Here is a 19,320-nt window from a genome sequence, read left to right on the forward strand (position 1 = left end):
CTCTAAGGTTTTTACTCCAGCAGAAGCTAAGATTCAATTATAATTAACTAATTTTAACTGAGCTGTTCTGATTGCTACTGTTTCATATCATAATTTATTGGCTTTAAAATAACTTTTTCACATTTCGTAGTGCATTTAGGATGGAAAAATATATAAAATGTATTTTAACTGTTGATGGAAAATAACTAAAATGATACAAATAAAATGTATCAAAACGACATGAATAAGAATGTGTTTAGACATATTGTATCTATTGATCTTACGTGGTTACTGTTGGGACTAAAATCAGATAAAGACATTGTGTAGGGCAGGCCTCATAGATCAATAAATCAAAGATCATTTGCTTTTAAAATATGTAAAAGTTTGAAATTACACCTAGAAAGTTTGTTTTGAAAACTCGATTATTGAGATTGTTGAAAAGTCTTACGCATTGCATTGTGGGATATGTTCCTGCATTGTTTTCGTCGACTATATTTTTTTACAATTAGACTGTGACTAGTTTATTTGTCAACTGATAAAAACAAAACCAGATTCAGATCTCCCCATGTAAACCCAACACAAACATCGATCATTGTTTGGCCGCGACTTTCAGTGAAAACACCAGAAATGTGTTGGGAAATCTGTTTGTCAGAGTTTTTTGGGGCAAACACATGAAATCACATTAAGAATGAAGTAGAAACACTTGTGTGGATCCGTCTACAGCAGGAGTAGGCAACTCCAGTCCTCGAGGGCCGGATTCCTCAGATTTTTAGATGTGTCCTTGTTCCAACACACCTAGTTGAAACCAATGTGTTGTCATCAAGCTCTTCAGAAGCATGGTAACAAGCCGTTCATTTGATTCAGGTGTGTTGGAGCAGGGACACATCTAAAAGTCTCAGGAATCCGACCCTTGAGGACTGGAGTTGCCTACCTCTGGTCTACAAGACTCCACATCCCACAATCCAATGCACCAAAACAAACTTTTTCATCTTGGATTTATTGATCACTGAGGTCATCTCCTAGCAGCTTTGATTTATTTGCACTCTTAAATCAAACTAATTGCAAATGACTTTGATCCTGTTCTTCAGAAACGAGATCAAAGTCACCTGTTCCTGTTATATTAGAAACACTTCTAAAGGGCAAAAATCCTTTAACACCATTTCATATACAATAAAATAAAGCAGACAGATTAAGTTGTGTCTTTTTCCACAGTTTAGAAACAGAAGAAGTGCAAAGATGACAAAAAGAGTGAATGATCTTCAATTTATTGATGCACTGTGTGAGGCCTACACAATGTCTTCATCTGATCATATCTGATTGTTTTCAGCCGTTTCTAAAGTGCCCTTAATTTCAGAAACACTGATATGCAAAGAACAGTTTTAACAACAAACGTATATTATTACATGATGTATTATCTGTCAGAGGTGAGACTGCAAAAATCATCATTGACTGAAAAAACAAGTGCATAAGACACAATTTGTGGAAAGTAGTAAGCACACACACACACACACACACACACACACACACAGAGGGAGTGCAGAAAGATGTCTCTGCACATCGTACGATATTAGCATGTGTGGATGGACGACTTTAGTACAGCCAGTCTTTCAAACATGATCCATTTACCCCATGGGTCTAATCCTCAGAGCCCAGCTTTTACTCACACGCTCACATACGTACATGCTTCCAGAGATACGCATGGCTCTCCCTAACACACACACACACTCACACACATGCCATGCATAGTTTACACTTGTGGTTTTGTGACGGATTGAAGTGAAAGCGCTCAGATTATAAAATCTTGTCCGTACTCATCTGTCATTGTGGAAATCATGTCCGCTCTGGAGCCAGTGGCCCCTCTCTTTACCTCCCATCATTGGCTGTGTTTGAAATGTCACACTCTGAGTATATACTGTCTACTATATACTATAAGTATGATTAGAATGAATACCCATTGAAGTATACTTTTAAGTTTCCAAAGATGCATTTGGAACCTACAACAACAAAAACCTGAAGCACACTGAGGCTAAATATCTCTGTTGATTCTCCACCTTTACTTTGAAAGTACTGAAAACATTTGAAGTGAGAAAGTGACCAAGTAGAATATCAACATGTGCTCATTTGATCCATAAAACTCACGTTAACACATTTCATGCCGATAATTTGTAGATTCTCGGAGACCCTCCATTGTGCTACTGACAAAACTTCTGGTTAACTTCGAGATAAGAGCCCTATTTACAAAAAAATTCAAAAAAACTTATGGAAGATGAGTAGAGATGCTTTTATTTTGAAAAGGTGATGTTTGACTTTTAGCTTGAAGCGGGTCACAGGACGATTTTATACTCTGCTCGCAATGCATCATGGGGCGGTGGAGTATGACTAGTGTTCCCACCATGCATACTTAAAAAAATTTCCTATATAGTATACATCCAGGTATTTCTCGCGTACTCAATCTTTTCATACTATCTAATGTGAATGCACTACATACTCATTTTGACATCTGAGTTAGAATGAGTAGTACTTTGGTGTGACATTTACAACACAGCCATTGATACAATCAGACGTGTTTCACTGCCAACAAGTGCAGCATCAAACTCTTCCCATGGTTTATCTCTCCATCTTTCCTTTGTTGGGATTTCATTAGTTTCCTTCCATTTGTGCAAATTGAAAACGGTATTCAAAAGCAGTGATGTGACGATAAATGTGTTCACATCGGGGTCAGACAGTGGTCACTGTGTGTCTGTGCGTCATCTGTCTGGATGTTACTGACAGTTAGTTATTGTGCTCTATATCAAGAATTATTCCAGTTTTTCAGGAAATTTGCTTTGATCTCCTGACATGTTTCCACTGTCAACTGCGAGTCTTCTTCAGATGCGTCTGCTGATCGCTTTGATGTGTCCTTTTTAAATAATATGTTAAAGCTGATATCCGGAGTTTCTGAGAAACGTCTCGATGTCCCGCCCTAAACAGCCTCACTTCCTCCAACTGCCTCTCCCAATATACCAGAAGCCACGCCTCTACTTTTCTGCACGCGCATCGCGGAACATAACAAGGTCGCATTGGGTCACATTGATATAGGTCTATGGGTCAGGTAAGAGCCAAAATCATATTTACCTGTTAACTGTTGTGATGCGCTGCCTTGTTTCCATGCACAGTTCCACATTCACTTTGATTAACAGTCTCAAAAACAGGAAGTCGAAGCCTATTGGCTGGGCGCACTTGGCGATCGTTTTCATTTGTATAGCGGTGTACTGTATAGGACAAAGGAGGGACTTATTTACATTAATGTATATGAATGACCACCGGCAGTAGATCATAGTAAAAGACTTGTTGGGATTTTTTTTGCATTTTAAAGGAATCATAATAGATTTTTCAGAAACTCCGGATATCAGCTTTAAGATTCCATTTATTCAGACAAACATTTTTCAGCAAATTGACTTTGATCTCTTGACATTTTTCAACTGTTAACTGCCAGTCTTCTTCAAAGGCATCTGTTTATCGCTTTCTTGTTTCCTTGACTTCCACATTATAATTCCAGCAAGTTCTTTTTGAATAATATTTTAGAGTTTCCAGCAGACGCCTCTGAAAAAGACTGGCAGTTGACAGTCGAAACATGTCAGAAGATCAAAGCACATTTCCTGAAAAACGTTTGTCTGAAAAAATGAACCCCTAACATATTGTTCATATCAAAAAGTTTGCTTGTGTCCGTTTCCTTGGCCCTTTTTTCTGAGTTGTTTGCTGAGGAATGAGGGAGGAAGAAGGTGTGTGTGTGTGCGTGTGCGTGTGCGTGCGTGTGTGTGTGTGTGTTGGTGTTAAGGTGGGGTTTTGAAAAGCTGGCTGTACGTTTTTTCTTCCTGCTGGCAGTAGATGTGTGTTTTTAGTGCATTTTTGAGTGAGAGTGTATAAGCTGCGTGTGTGTGTGTGTGTGTGTCTGTGTGTGTTATCTGTTCAGCTGCAGCCGTCTGCTCATCACTTTGGGCCCTGTGGGCCTCTAGCTTCTTGGGTGGTCTGGCACACTCATACACAGGTTTGGAAATGTGTGTATGTGTGCGAGTGCGTGTGTAGTGTGTGTGTGTGTGTGTGTGTAGTGGTCTGGCAGCTATGCAACATCCAGATTGCGCTCTGGGCAGGGCCCCAACCTAACCCCAACCCCCACCCTGCACTCCAACACAACCACCTTCAATCACGTAACCACAACATTGTTCTGGCTTCTATTACATATACGCAGATGCCTGAGTTTTTAGTTTTTTAATTTTTTCATCTTTGCACTTCTCGAGTTTTTAAACTGCGGAAAAAAGAACTCAAACTTATTTAGTCTGCTTTATTATATTGTATGGATTTCTACTCTTTGGAAGTTTTCCCGAAATGATAAGAACAGGTGACTTTGATCTTGTTCCTGAAGAACAAGATCAAAGTCATTATCAATTAGTTTGGTTTAAGGGTGCAAATAAATCAAATCTGCTTGGAGATGATAAAGGCATAGTGTAGGCCTCTTTGATCAATAAATCCAAGATGTGAAATTGTCACTTGAAAGTCTGTTTTGATCTCCACTGTAAACACTCTCTTATTGACATTGTTGGAAAAGTTTGGTGCATTGGATTTAATTCATTTCAGCTTTATTTATATAGCATTTGTGGGATGTAGTCTTGTAGACCAGGGGTCCTCAACCTTGGGGTCAGGACCTCATTTGGGGTTGCAACACACTGGGAAGGGTTCACCAGATGCCAAAAAACTAAGAATATTTTTTTGAACCATCTGAGCCAATTTTTGCAAATTTTTACCATTTTTCTGCAACCACACCAAACTCACCATATTTAAAACCATTTTTATCACATTTTCTTGCCATATTTTTGCTCCTTTTAATTCATTTTTGCTACATTACTTCATTCCGCTACTTCTCTATTACATTTCAATCCCTTTCTGCACATTTTTTTCACCTTCAAACCCTTTCCACCACTTTCCCACATATGTTGACCCATTATTGCCATTTTCACCATATTTCATGCTTATTTTTTGCCAATTTAATCACATTCACAATGTGTCATTCCCATTCTTTTCTTTTCTGTCTAGTTTCACCATATTTTCCACCATTTTTGGTCACTTTAATCCATTTTATTTCTGATTAAAACAAGGATTTACATATTTAAGACTATAAACTATGGTGCGATTCATAATAAACTTCCTGGATAACAGTGGTTATTATTCAGATGAATAAATAAATGTGGTCGTCATAGATTCATTGAAAAATGAACCGTCAACCACCACACTATCTCGTCGTGTCACCTTTTATAAAAGAAGACACATAATCTCAACTTTTAAACCCTTTTTTCCTTTGATCAAAGTATTTTTTCCTGTTTGTGTTTCTTCCAGGCTGCGGTTGTGGTGGTGTTTAACTTCGCCATGGTGCTGCTCATTTTCCCCGCCATCCTCAGCATGGACCTGTACCGACGAGAAGACAGACGCTTTGACATTTTCTGCTGCTTCTACAGGTGTTGTGCGCACAACACACACACATACACACACACACACACACACGTTCAAAGACCTTTTCATTTTAGGTTGCTCTTAGATCTCTGATCAGACGATGAAGTTATCACCTAACCATAATTACTGCTCCACTCTTCTTTCTTTCTTTCTTTCTTTCTTGAGCATAATTACTGCCAAAGTCTTGTCTTTATTCTTTCTTTCTTTTTCCTTTGTGTCTTTCTTTTTGTCCATCTTTCTTTCTTTCCTTCCTTCCTTCTTTCTTTATTCTTGAGTATAATTACTGCTCAAGTCTTTTCTTTCTTTCTTTTTTCTTTTTTTTTTGTATTTCTTTCTTTCTTTCTTTTTGCCGTTTTCACCCATGCATAATTACCGCTCAAGTTTTTCCTTTCTTTCTTTCTTTCTTGAGCACAAGTGTTGCTCAAGTCTTCTTCTTTCTTTCTCTCTTGCTTTCTGTCTATTTTGGTCATTTCATGTCTTTTCCTCCTATTACATTTCACCCAGTCTGCTGTGCCAGCCCGGGCATGCTTCTTGGCTTCTGGTTGTACAGATATGTGTAAACTCTCGACTAGATTCCATTGTTGGGTCTGAGTTCTGGGTTTCATGTTGTCGTCTACTCAGAGTCTTAACTGAAACGTATCTCATGCTTTTGTCGCAGACGTTTCCTCATTAGTTGTTGTTTTTTGTTTTCATTTTTTCATTGATCCAACTCTTGTGTTTTTCTTCTTTTTCTGCAGCCCGTGTGCTAACCGCGTCATCCACATCGAGCCTCAGGCGTACCTGGACGGGACGGACGGGAGTCAATACAGTCCCCCACCGTCATACCTCACCCCTCCGCCATCGTACCACACCCCTCCACCAGGCTACAGCAGTCCCCCTCCCTCCTACAGCAGCCACGGCTTCGCCCCGCAGCAGACCCAGATCACCATGCAGTCCACGGTGCAGCTCAGAACTGAGTACGACCCCCGGACACAGGCGTTCTACACCACCGCTGAGCCCAGCTCACAGATCTGTGTGCAGCCCGTCAACCAGGCTCCGCCCAGGAGCAACCACCCCACTGACTATTACAGCAACAGCAGCAGCAACAACAACAGCCAGAATGATAACGGCGGATCCCAAGGTTCTGTTCATTTCTCTCATTTTCATCCTGCCCCGACCTCGCCGGCCTGTTCGGCTCCTCACGCGGACGCAGCGTCATCCAGCAGCCATGTTGCAGAGAATAACAGCTCCACGCGGGACCTGTTGTCCCAAATCGGGGAAGCGTCGCTGGGCCTGAGGTGCCTGGAGCCTTCGTGCTCTCGTTGGACTCTGGCCTCTTTTGCAGAGAAGCACTATGCTCCGTTTCTGCTGCAGCCCACTACCAAGGTGAGTTAAAGCACTATTATTTAAAAAAAATCTGATAAAACTGCTAAAGAGGTCAGAAAACATTTAAATGGAAGGATTATCTACCAGAGTTTATCTTCCAGGGTAATATTCCTGAGATGCTGAATCACAAAAAGAGTATGCAGTATGTGAGGCAGAAAAATTGATACTCACCCAATTAAGATACTAAACCTTTATTTAGGAGTAACGAAATGTTATGTTTATAACTTCTGTTCCCTGAAGGAGAGGAACGAGGTACAACACATATAGTATGGTATATCAAAGTCTTGGAATGGGCCAAATAAGGGGAACTTGTGGCTCTCGGTCTAATTTTTGTGTGGCTCTTTAAATAAATGCACAAAATGACATTATTGTCATGAAGCAGTGACATATATTCTTCTTTTTTCTTTTTTTGACATAGCCACAACAATAAATACACCATAAACACATAAATGAAGATCAAAACACATAATGAGGATTAATTTAAAAAAAAAAAAGATAAAACCCATTTCAAATACACAAAATGACACCAAAAACCAATCAAATGACAGCGAAAACAAACAAAAAACACCAAAAATATGCAACAATGATAAAATAATAATGCTCATATTGTTCTTTATTCTAATGCTGACATGAATGTTGATCATGTGACCCTTACCTCAAATAAAATCCCATTTTTATGGCCCATCTCCAGAATGGACAAAACTAAAACAAAACTGAATCCAAACAATTAAAGTATTTATTTATTTATTCTTTTAAATTTGTGTTAAATATTGCATCTAAAACCTTTTGACAGATGTTTCCATCCTCATTTTTAAAAATATAAATAAAAATAATTTCTTATATTCCACCTGTGATAAAGATAATATTAAATCATCCCTATGCAAACTAAAGAAAGTGATCAGTACTATTTGAGAAACTCACCCATATTGTGTTTCTTATTCCAGATGGTTGTGATTGTGCTGTTCCTCTGCTTGCTGGGAGTCAGTTTATACGGGACCACCCAGGTGAGGGATGGTCTGGAGCTGACGGACATCGTCCCCAGGGAAACCAGCGAGTACGACTTCATCGGTGCCCAGTTCAAGTTCTTCTCCTTCTACAACATGTACGTGGTGACGCAGCGGGCCGACTACGCCCACAAGCAGCCGCTGCTGCACCAGCTCCACCGCAGGTTCCACACGGTGCGCTACGTGCTCAAGGAGGACAACGGACAGCTGCCGCTCATGTGGCTTCATTACTTCAGGGACTGGCTCCAAGGTAAGAATATGAGCTAACTGTTACTGTCCAGTATTTGTAAAATGTGCTAGTTTATTTCAAATTTTAAACAAAAGAAAATTAGTCTGAGCACGCAAACATTTACCAAGTTATCTGATCATTCACACTTTAAGGTCCTGTTTAAACGAGAATGTTTTCTAGTGAAAACGCAAACGTTTTGTTGCGTTTTGGCAGTCCATTTACACGGCAACAGCGTTTTGGTGCTTGAAGATGGAACTTTTTAAAAGCGGGCTCCAGAGTGGAAGTTTTTGAAAACGCTTCCCTCTCCGTCTCCATGTAAACAGGAGTGGGTTTTTATCTCATTTTGTGTTTCTCTGTCATTCCATGTATTTTTGTTTTGTTGTTTATTGCATTCCTGTTGTCCTTTTGTGCATTTTTCCTGAAAAATGTATCTCCTTTGGAGTCATATTGTATATTGGCATTTTCATTTTGCAGTCTTTTTGTGTGTTTTTTTTAAACTTTTTTTGTTTGTTTGTAGTGCTGTGCATTTGCGCAGTCATTTTTTGGTGTTTTTCTTGTCTTTTTGTGTACTTCTGTTGTCATTGGCTGTTACTTTGCATGGTTTTTGAGTCATTTTGTGTTTTCATTTTCTAAAATTTTGCAGTAGTTTTGTGTTTCTGGAGTTTTTTCTGTATTTTTCTTGTCTTTTACTGTATTCTTTTATTTTTTTTAGTATTTTTTAGTGTATTCCTGCTGTTGTTTTATCATATTGTTCCATGGCACCATGACCATTCACACTTTAAAGCAGAGGTAGACATTCGACAACTTTTATCAGAGCGTCAGCATTCAGATTAATGACCAATCTGAGCATTAACAGGTATTTTTGAGTAATTTTCTGTGTTTTTCTGTCATTCTGTGTATGTTTGTTTAATATGTGCATTTCTGCTGTCCTTTTGTGTATTTTTCCCTGTAAATTGTACCATTTTTGGAGTCATAATGTCTATTTGTGTTATTTCGTGTTTTTTTGTGTGTTTCTGTTGTTTCTTTTTGGTTGTAGTACTGTGGGTTTGCGTAGTCTTTATATGGTGTTTATTGTCTTTTTGTGCACTTTTCTTCTCATTTTTTGTAATTGTATATGTTTTTCAGTCATTCTGTGTATGTTTGTTTATTATGTGCATTTTTGACACCCTTTTGTGCATTGTGTACCTCTTTTGGAGTCATATTGTGTATTTGTGTTGCCATTTTGCATTTTTTTTTTTTTTTTTTTTTTTGTGTATATCTTTTTGTTTGTTTGTAGTACTGTGGTTTGCGGAGTCATTTTGTTGATGTTTTGTCTTGTCTTTTTGTGCACAAAAGTGACAATAATGGGTCAACATATGCAGTATTAGGTGGGAAAATTGGTGGAAAGGGTTTATAAGTGCTGAAAATGTCTTGAAAGTGGAACAAATGTGTAGAAAGGCATTGACATTTGATGCAGAAGTGGCAGAAATGAGAGTTATGAAGCAAAAATGCATTAAAAGGAGCAAAAATATGGCAAGAAAAAGTGATGAAAATATAGCAAGTTTGGTGAAAAAAGGTAAAAATAAGCAAAAATGGCCTCAAATTGTTAAAAAATATTCTTAATGTCTTGAAGGCCTCTGGCGACCCCTTCCTAGTGTCTTTGTTGAGAACCCCTGTTTTACAGGATTTAATCAATCATAACAAATGACTTCCTCATGAAACTTTTGGGAGATCATTGTTTTCTTCTTCTGTTTTGACGTAAATCAGCAGGAAACATAATGTTAGGCCTGAATTCAGAAGAACAGGGATTGACGGTAGCTCAGTTAAGTGGGACGGACCACGTTTTCCAACCCTATGCAGAATCGATTAATTAGCTGTGCTAGCATTTGATTTAGCGTAGCATGCTAAGGTCTAATGGCAGCTGAAAATTGTAAAGTTATACTGACGTAGAGCTGCACCGCATCCTTCTAATCCAACAAATCGTTGATAAAAACACATTGAGCAGATTTGTGTGTGTGTGTGTGAGGCGGCTGGGAACCACACAGAGAGAGAGAGAGAGAGAGAGAGAGTGAGTGTGTGTGTGTGTTAGAGAGAGAGAGAGAACTGTCTGATATTGCACTCTGCAATGGTGGGACAAATTGGAGCCAGACAGGCCAAAGAACGAGACCCAAAACAACATCTCCCACAGACGGACCACAGCATGGGCCTTGGGGGAGAGCCGAGGGAGGCGGGGCCAGTGATTCACATATGGATTAAAGAGCAGTATGGAGACGCCACATGTTACTAATATAATATCTAATGATGCCTTTGAATTAAAAAAGCTGCAGATTACATGCTTTCAAAGGTTGTGTTTTGTGGCTAAGAATAGAGCCGACTTATCATATTAAACCAATCAGGCTTATTAAAGGGTTAGGCTTAGGTTGCAGACACGCGTCGCGCTCTGAATCGCGTGTTTTTTTTTATCCCAGTGAACTTGTGCGTTTTTTTAATAGGCTGAGAGTGAGCGAAGATAACAGGGCATGTAACCTTTTTAAACCTTCCACATGTAAACAACGTGTTCTGTTGTGGTTTTCCTGTAGGTCTCCAGCAGGCATTTGACAAAGACTGGGAGGCGCGACGCATCACGCCCAACAGCTACAAAAACGGCTCCGATGACGGCGTCCTGGCCTACAAGCTGTTGGTACAAACGGGACGCAGGGACAAACCCATCAACTTTAACCTGGTACGTTCACATTTTAAAACCAATTTTTTTATCTGTTACACAGCCCACACATGGAGATAAAAAATCAAGCATAGAACTGTTGTGATGGTACCAGTTCTAGGGTCTGTTATGATACATTTTTGTAATTGATAAATATTAAAATTACTGTTTATTGTATTTGGCAGTTAAAAATAGCCAAATACATTGTTCTCGTAGGAGTTCTTATTATTATTCTTCCGCAACTCCTTTGTCCTGGAACTCCTCCTAGCCTATTAATGCAGCACTAATGACACATACTGTATGTCATTTCATGGGGACAATGTCAAGGATGTGCAGTCCACCTTTCCATATCTCTAAAAATATTTATTGTACAAGTTTGATGCTTACATTTATGAAAATTTCATCTCAAGTTCAGTATTTTATTTAATTGGACCGAAGCTGTACGAGATACCAGTAAAAAGATTGGTAGGTATATAATATATATACCTTTTTCCCTATAACTTGGCCACAAATTGAGATACAGTGCTTGGACTGGTACCATTGAACAATATTACATTCATGTAATTCACATGGAAATTCAAATGAATTCTCAATTACAATTCGACATCGGGGAAAATGTGACACAGAACCATTCTGTCCCAACGACGATCTTCCTCCAACACAGAAATCTTGCATGATCTAATGCTAAACAACTCAGAACTCGTGCTTTTCCAACCTCCTACTTGAAAAAGTGACTTTGAATGCCACCTGATGTATTTTTGTGTGTTTTTTGAGTCATTTTACGTATTTCTGTTGTCATTTTTTGTTAATTTTTGTAGTTGTTTTGTGTGTTTCAGGAGTATTTCCTGTCCTTTCAATACATTGTTATTGATTTTGTTTTGTTTATTTTGTTATTATTGTTATTTTTTTCGTTCATTTGAAATTGACAGTGCACATTGATCAACAAATGTAAAACAATTACATACCCCAAATATGCCAGAGTTAGCAAAAATGCTAATTTGCATCTGTAAAGTACATAAATACAACAATACAATCAGTCAATCAACAATACAAAGTGCATAAATATAAGAGGTACAGTTAAAGTGCTTAAGTTAAGCTGTGTTTTGCCAGAGTATGATTATTTGTTTACCTGTTGTTTGCTTTTGCTAAACTACATTTAAATACAAAGAAAGCAAGAAAATAGAAAGGTATGATTCTGATTCTGATTCTGAAGGAAAAAAGAAACCTCTCCATTAAATATGTTGCTGCTTTATTTGGCACCAAAAGGAAAAAGAAGTGATAAGAAACTGAGGAATTCTTAGCGCCGATTAACCTCAAAACAACCCACGTCTATTTCAACAAAGAGATCCGTCATATCAAACGCGATGATTAGATTTAAACTACCAGCTGTCCCACGTCTGTGTTGTTTACATTAAAAACTGCGTCAGTCGAGATTTGATTGAATAAAACTAGCTGTGAAATCTACTCATTATTCGTCCCTTTTCTCTGGCTTACGGGAAGCTAAAGCAGTGAGTCCTGGTGTGCGGGCCCTGTGACATCACTTCCTGTGCCTGTGAGGGAATTGTAGTTGCCGTGAGGCGTGGGGGCCGCCAGCAGAGCTGCCTCGGCTTCCCGTGACAGCTTGAAGACATACAGTTGTTGCGTATCCCGCTGTTAAATTCAATCCAGATCCTGTGGAATCCGGCTCACTCGCTCGCCCTCTCTCCCCCCCCCTCTCTCTCTGTGTGTTGCACCACTGCTGTGTCCTCCTTCAATGAGAGGAGTTGGAAACACGTGGTTTCTTTGAGGCTGCTCCATGTGTGTGTATATATGTGTATGTTTTGAATGTGTGTCCCAGTAGCTGTTTCTTTTTTTTTTGTTTTCGTTTTTTTCGTGCCTCGAAATAAGGAGCAGATTTTTTCCAGCCCTGGCAAATTGCAAAGCGAGATGTTTTATTTTGATATGCCACTGGCTCGGTGGATGTGTGTGTGTGCAGAGGTGTTCTGCTTTTGATCCATCCCTGTTAACATGTCTGTGCACACGGAGGTCCGATTGTTTCACGTCTGCGGTTTTGGAAAACGACACGATGGGACGGATAAAAAAAAAAAGAAGCTTTAGTGGAGCGATTCAAGAGGGAGGATGTGCTGAACGGGACACGCTAACGCAGAGGTTTTCAACCTTGGCGTCGCCTGGAATTAAAACGGGCTCGCCTGAAATGTCTAGTAATAATAAAATAAAAATATACTGATGAAAATTTCAAAGTAAAATTTTTTTATGGTAATTAAAAAAAATCATTATTTATTTTTTATCTATATATTTTTTTTATTTTATGTAAAAAAATACTTTTTCCATATTTATTTTGAATATATTTTTATTTAAAAATGTTTTAAATTAAAATGTTTTCATATAGTTTTATTTATCTATTTCACACGATTAAAAAAACAAAAACAAACATAATATCACAGAAATAGATTTAGAGTGCAGGAAGAGGCAGAAAGCTCAAAGAGCTTAAATAAATATTTTTCTTTTCAAATTAAAGCACCACACCCAATCTTAAACAACTGCATTCTATACTTTCACTTTCTTAAATATAGATCTAGTCCAGGGGTGTCAAACTCATTTTAGTTCAGGGGCCAAATATGGAGCAGTTTGATCTCCAGTGGGCCACAGATTATATGCAGGAAAATGAGTAATTTCAACATTATTGTGTCCTAGTTGACACTTCTATGTATACATAAAATACAAAATTTGTCAGAAACTGACAATATCCAAGCAATAACTGACTGCTATCAGTCCCAACAGAATCTTTATTTTACATTTCCTAGATTTTGTGACCAATATATGTTTAATAAAGCTAAATATTGTGTCATAAATAAGTATTTTGTAAAAATTTTGAGTTGTCTCAACTGTTTAACATAAAAAATGACTACAATCATGAGATATAAGCACCGGGGAAAACTGTGAGCAACTGCAAATATTATTGAGTTTCATTCACACAATGATTCATGTTTTCTCTGTCTTTTTTATTTTCTCCTGCGGGCCGAATTGGAATGCTCCAAATGGCCGGATTTGGTCCCCGGGCCATGAGTTGGACACTCCTGATCTAGTCAAAACAAAATGCAGTATAAAAATATCAGACCTGGGCACTTATTGTAGCTTTGTGCACTGGCTACTCTGTGTTTGTAACACAGTACAACTAACAAAAAGTCTGTGATATAAAAATGGGGTCACGACCAGAAAAAGGTTGGGAACCGCCGTCATCAGCTCTTTTCTTCCAGTGGCCTGAACAGGTTTAGTGGTGCCAGGCTTTATGCGTACCTTTAGGGGTCAGGAGAATCCAGTGTGAGCAACATTTGTACAGATGTTGTGTTATTTTTATAGCTCTACTCCATTTGCCGGGTGGCATTTCCTTCAGTGTTAACAACCAGGTTAACTGCACACAGACGCGTTCAGGGACTCCAGCCAACTTTTTTTCCCCTTTTTTTATTGTTACGCTAACTGAAGCAATTTTTCTCCCCATCCCCTCCCTTCACAAAAAAAGACAGTCCGTTCTGGGGGCCTGAAGCCCCAGACCTCCACAGGCTGTGTGAAAGAGGGATTTATAGTTCCTAGAAGGCAGTATGGCAGAACCGTGAGCAGCAGTAATGGTTTTCAGCTCTCCGGACGTGGAAATGCTAGGCTGCGCTTGTCTGCCGCCACATGGGAGGGCTAAAGAAACAAGCAGACTCTGCGTCTGCTCAGAGCCTTCTGTCATGGGTGTTGGTCACAAAGGAATATTTTCACTGATGTAGAAAATGATTTGGAATTTTTCTTTCTCTTAGTGTTGAGATTGTATCAGTGATGAAAGCCATGAAGTGGTATTACAGTTGTGGAACACATTACCACAGCTGCCAAATCTCAAAGCGTAACATGAAGAAGGAGGCTGGACGAGTCGTTTTCTTAAAGCTGCTGGAGACGATCATTGTTTTCATCAGATAAACACAAAGTTTACGCCTCACGGATCAATTGATCTAAGATTTTTTACTCCGAGAAAAGATGGAAAAATGTGAATTTGCTGCTGGAAAAAAAAACACATTGTTGGAAAGGTTTGGTGCATTGCATTGTGGGATGTGGAGTCCCATAGACGGATACATAGAAGTGTTTTTACTACTTTGAGTTTGAGTGAAAACACCAGAAATGTGTTGGGAAATCACTTTGTCAGAGTTTTTGGGTCAAACACAAGAAAGTACATGAAGAATGAGGTCACTTTAAAAAATTCAACATCAAAGGCGGGAGGTTTTTTTGGTGAGAATTTTAAATCAACCCAGCAAACTTAACAAAATGGTCAAAAATGACTGCAAAAACACACAAAACATCACCAATTAAACACATAAATGACTCTAAAATCACACTTTCAACAGATATACACAATGATGATTCCGAAAAGACACAATATGACAAAAATACACAAGACAAAAACAAAAATTCACAAAAGGAGAGAAAAATACATAACACCATGAACTAACACAAAATGAGGACAATATCAAACAAACAAAATGTGACTTAACACAGCGGACTCAAAGCTGATATCTGGAGTTTCTGAGAAACGTCTCGATGTCCCGCCCTAAACAGCCTCACTTCCTCCCACTGCCTCTCGCAATCTACCAGAAGCCACGCCTCTACTCTTCTGCACGCGCATTGCGGAACATAACAAGGTCGCATCGGGTTGCATGATATAGGTCTATGGGTCAGGTAAGAGCCAAAATCATATTTACCTGTTTGCTGTTGTGACACACGGCCTTGTTTCCATGCACAGTTCCACATTCACTTTGATTGACAGTCTCAAAAACAGGAAGTCGAAGCCTATTGGCTAGGAGCCCTCGGCGATAGTTTCCATTTGTATGGGGTCTATAGGACAAAGGAGGGACTTATATACATTAATGTCTATGAATGACCACCAACAGTAGACCATAGTAAAAGACTAGTTGGGTATTTTTTCACATTTCAAAAGAATGATACATAAAAATAGATTTCTCAGATATTCCAGATATCAGCTTTAACGAAATGCTCAAAAATTACTTAAAAAATACACAAAACAATAACAAATATACACAGAAATAACTCAAAATGTACATAATGACCACAGATATACACAAGAATGATTCAAAAAATACAAAATTGCAACGAAAATACACAAAACATCTCATAACAAAAACAAAAGAAATGTCTGGAAAATGTCACAAAATGACTTCAAAAACACAATAAGAGAAAAAATACACGACAAGAACAAAATTCACAAAGTGAAAGAAAAATACACACAAAATAACGTAAAATAACATGAAAATACCACAAAATAACACAAAATTACACCAAAAAGTCACTAAATCATAACAATAGCGTGCAAAAAAATACGCTAAAAAAACACTCCTATTTTCATCAGGTTTGTCACATGAATGTTAATAATGTGGCCCTCAGATCAAACGATCACATTTGTTTGGCCCCCGCTGTGATAAAAGTTGGCTAGCTCCTAGCTCGGAGCTTCCAGTCGTCGCTATGAGTGGATTTTGTGTATTCACTCAGACTCTGTGGGTTTCTTCTGGTTGGTCGTAGTTCTTCTCACTATCCAAACACACGTTAGCCCAAGGACACACAACTTTATTCATACCCTCAGAAAATAAATAATACCGAAAACTGTGAAGCTTTCATTAAAAATTCATCCCCGAGTGGTCAAGGCAGTGTGAGGTTGGCAAGCCACTATCTCCTTTTGGAAGAGAGAGACGCTGAGTCGGCGTTTTCACTTCTGTAATGTGGGCGAATAATTCCGGGAAGGTGTGAACAGAATTACAGAAATATTCCTAAAGGAAGCCAGGGTTTTGTGAGTTGATTTTTCTTCATTTTGGTAACAGAGTTGAGGTCTAATATTGGAGTCTATTGAAAGCGGGTTTGTTCTTTTTCACTCATGTGGAAGAGAACAAACCATCAGTCAGCAGCTTGTGTGGTCAGCTCACCTTCACATCTCCCAGCATGCCGTGTGTTCACAGCTAAAGGTTTCAACTCCATTTTCTACTGTGATGCCTCCAATTTAGTATAAACCAGTGATTCTCAGCCTGCGAACCCCAAAATAAAGCTTCCAGAGAGTGTGGACCCCCACTTTACCTGAAGGTGGTTGAACACAGACATGAACATTGAAGAACAGTCATGTGGAGACAGGGTCTTCTATAAGGGAGAATAAAAGGGTGAGATTTTTGGGATCCATCCATAAAGTCAGTTCTATGAATCTGTGATAACTATATTTATTTATTCATCTGAATAATATCCGCTGTTATCCAGGAAGTTTATTATTATTTGCATATTTGCATCATAGTATACAGTCATCTTAAAGATGTAAATCCTTGTTTTAATCAGAAATAAAATGGGTTAAAAGTGACCAAAAATGGTGGTAAAGGTGGTGAAATGGGATTTTAAAAACCACAGAAATTGGTTAAAAGTTGCAGAAAAACTAGCAAAAATGGTTCCAAGTGTCAATATTGGAAAAATTAGTTTAAACTGGCAAATAATGGGCATTACAATTTGTGAATGTGGTTAAATTGGCAAAAATATGTATGAAATATAGCGAAAAGAGGTTAAAAGTGACAATAATGAGTCAACATATGTGACAAATTTCTTGTACTGTCCTTAAAACTGTACTTGGTCATTAAAACATTTCTGATTCTGATTCTGATCAGGTGGAAAAAAGTGGAGGAAAGGGTTTATGTCTTGAAAGTGGAAAAATGTACCGAAAAGCCATTGAAATTTAATGAAGAAGTGGCAGAAATGTGAGTAATGGAGCAAAAATGCATTAAAAGGCACAAATATGGCACGAAAAAGTTATAAAAAATAGGTTAAAATATGGGAAGTTTGGTGTAGTTGGAGAAATAGGGTAAAAATAAGCAAAACGGTGCCCCAACTGTTCAAAAAATAGTTTTTGTTTTATGAAGGCATCTGGGGACCCCCTCTCAGTGTCTTGCGACCCCAAATTGTGTCCTTTCCTAAGGTTGAGAACCCCTGGTCTAAACTTGTTTTCCGTGTGAGTAATTCCTCGTCTGTTCTTGTGTTTTCCAGCTGACCCGTCAGAGGCTTGTGGACGCTGATGGGATCATCAACCCTGGAGCGTTCTACATCTACCTGACTGCCTGGGTCAGCAACGACCCTGTGGCTTACGCTGCCTCACAGGCAAACCTCCGTCCACACCCTCCTGAATGGCTCCATGACCGCACCGACTCCATGTCTGAGACACTCCTCAGCAGTAAGTCAGAAAACTGTTTCTGTTAGAACGTCACCACAGCCTCCAGTATATTACGTTTCTATTTTGTTTTCTGTGAGACTAGACTACTACTCAGAAGTTAGCAGCTTTCATCACAGTTGGGATTATTTTCTTGTATTGTAGTTGTCATTTTGTTTATTTTTCTCTCATTTTGTGTGGTTTGGTTTGTTTTTGGAGTCATTCTGTGTGTTTTTGTGAGATTCATCCTGTGTATGTTTGTTGTTGTTTTGAGTTGTCGTTGTTCAGCATTTTATTGATATTTTGTGTGTTTTGCGGGTAATTTTTAGTTTTTTAGTTGTCATATTGGGTTATTTTTGTGTGTTTTTTGAGTTGTTTTGTTATTTGTTTGTTTAGTCATTGTTGTTTAGCATTTTATTGTCATTTTGGGGGTGATTTTTTTCTATTTTAGTTGTCATTTTGTGTATTTTTATTTCATTTTGTTTGTTTTTGGAGTCATTCTGTGTATTTTTGTTGTTGTTTTGAGTCGTTCTTGTTTATCATTTTATTACTTTTTTGTGTGTTTTGGGGGTCATTTTTAGTTTTTTAGTTGTTTTGGGTATTTTTGTGTTTTTAGAGTCATTTTGTTATTTGTTTGTTTAGTCATTGTTGTTGTTTAGCATTTTATTGTCATTTTGTGAGTTTGGGGGGAATTTTTTTGTATTTTTAGTCATTTTGTGTATTTTTCTCTTTATTTTGTTTATTTTTGTTTTGTTTTATTTTTGGGGTATATATGTTGTTTTGTATATTTTTCTGTCATTTTGCGTATTTTTTGTTGTGTTTTGAAAGTACTTTTTGATGGAAAATACACTACAAGAAGAAAAATTCCCAAGATCTCATTCGCTACACTTTCGACCATTTTATGGACAAAATGTGATTATTTGTGAAACCTTAAATTGCAACTTAATCTCACCATTTTCACCAAATCTCAAGTAGTCAAGTTGTTAGAGGTGTAATACCGTACTTCCACCATGATGTCACCAGGTAAAATGATCCCCAGTTCAGCTAAAACACAGATTTGAATGAGGTCATAATAATCTGAACCGCTTGTTCATCACAACACATTAAAAACACATTTAGATGAAGCTCTGCATTCATTTTCAGTCACAGGACAACACGATCACTAGTCGAACTGTAACACGTAGCACAACATTTTGAACGCGATAATAAGCCAAATTGGCAATATTCGTCCGTTTGTCACACAAAGTAGTGTGTAAATGCATGATATCATCCTTAAACATGCATGTGAGGCATTTCCGTGTGATGTTAGGGCCTGATTTTAAATAAAAAGAGAGAAAGAAAAAGATTTAGGGTGGTTTTT

At 38.2% G+C, this 19,320-nt stretch overlaps 1 protein-coding gene across 1 annotated transcript in view; it reads left to right on the forward strand.

Annotated features, from left to right (window-relative positions):
- The window catches only part of ptch1 (patched 1), a 73,602-nt gene that overhangs the window by 38,058 nt on the left and 16,224 nt on the right, over positions 1-19,320 (forward strand). The window contains exons 13-17 of the mRNA XM_028458670.1: positions 5,350-5,468; positions 6,201-6,828; positions 7,773-8,082; positions 10,620-10,762; positions 17,801-17,984. Of these exons, the coding sequence (XP_028314471.1) occupies positions 5,350-5,468; positions 6,201-6,828; positions 7,773-8,082; positions 10,620-10,762; positions 17,801-17,984 (1,384 nt within the window). The remainder of the gene's footprint in view (positions 1-5,349; positions 5,469-6,200; positions 6,829-7,772; positions 8,083-10,619; positions 10,763-17,800; positions 17,985-19,320) is intronic.

Source organism: Gouania willdenowi, chromosome 9 (genome assembly GCF_900634775.1).
Source record: "Gouania willdenowi chromosome 9, fGouWil2.1, whole genome shotgun sequence".
NCBI classification, from domain to species: domain Eukaryota; kingdom Metazoa; phylum Chordata; class Actinopteri; order Blenniiformes; family Gobiesocidae; genus Gouania; species Gouania willdenowi.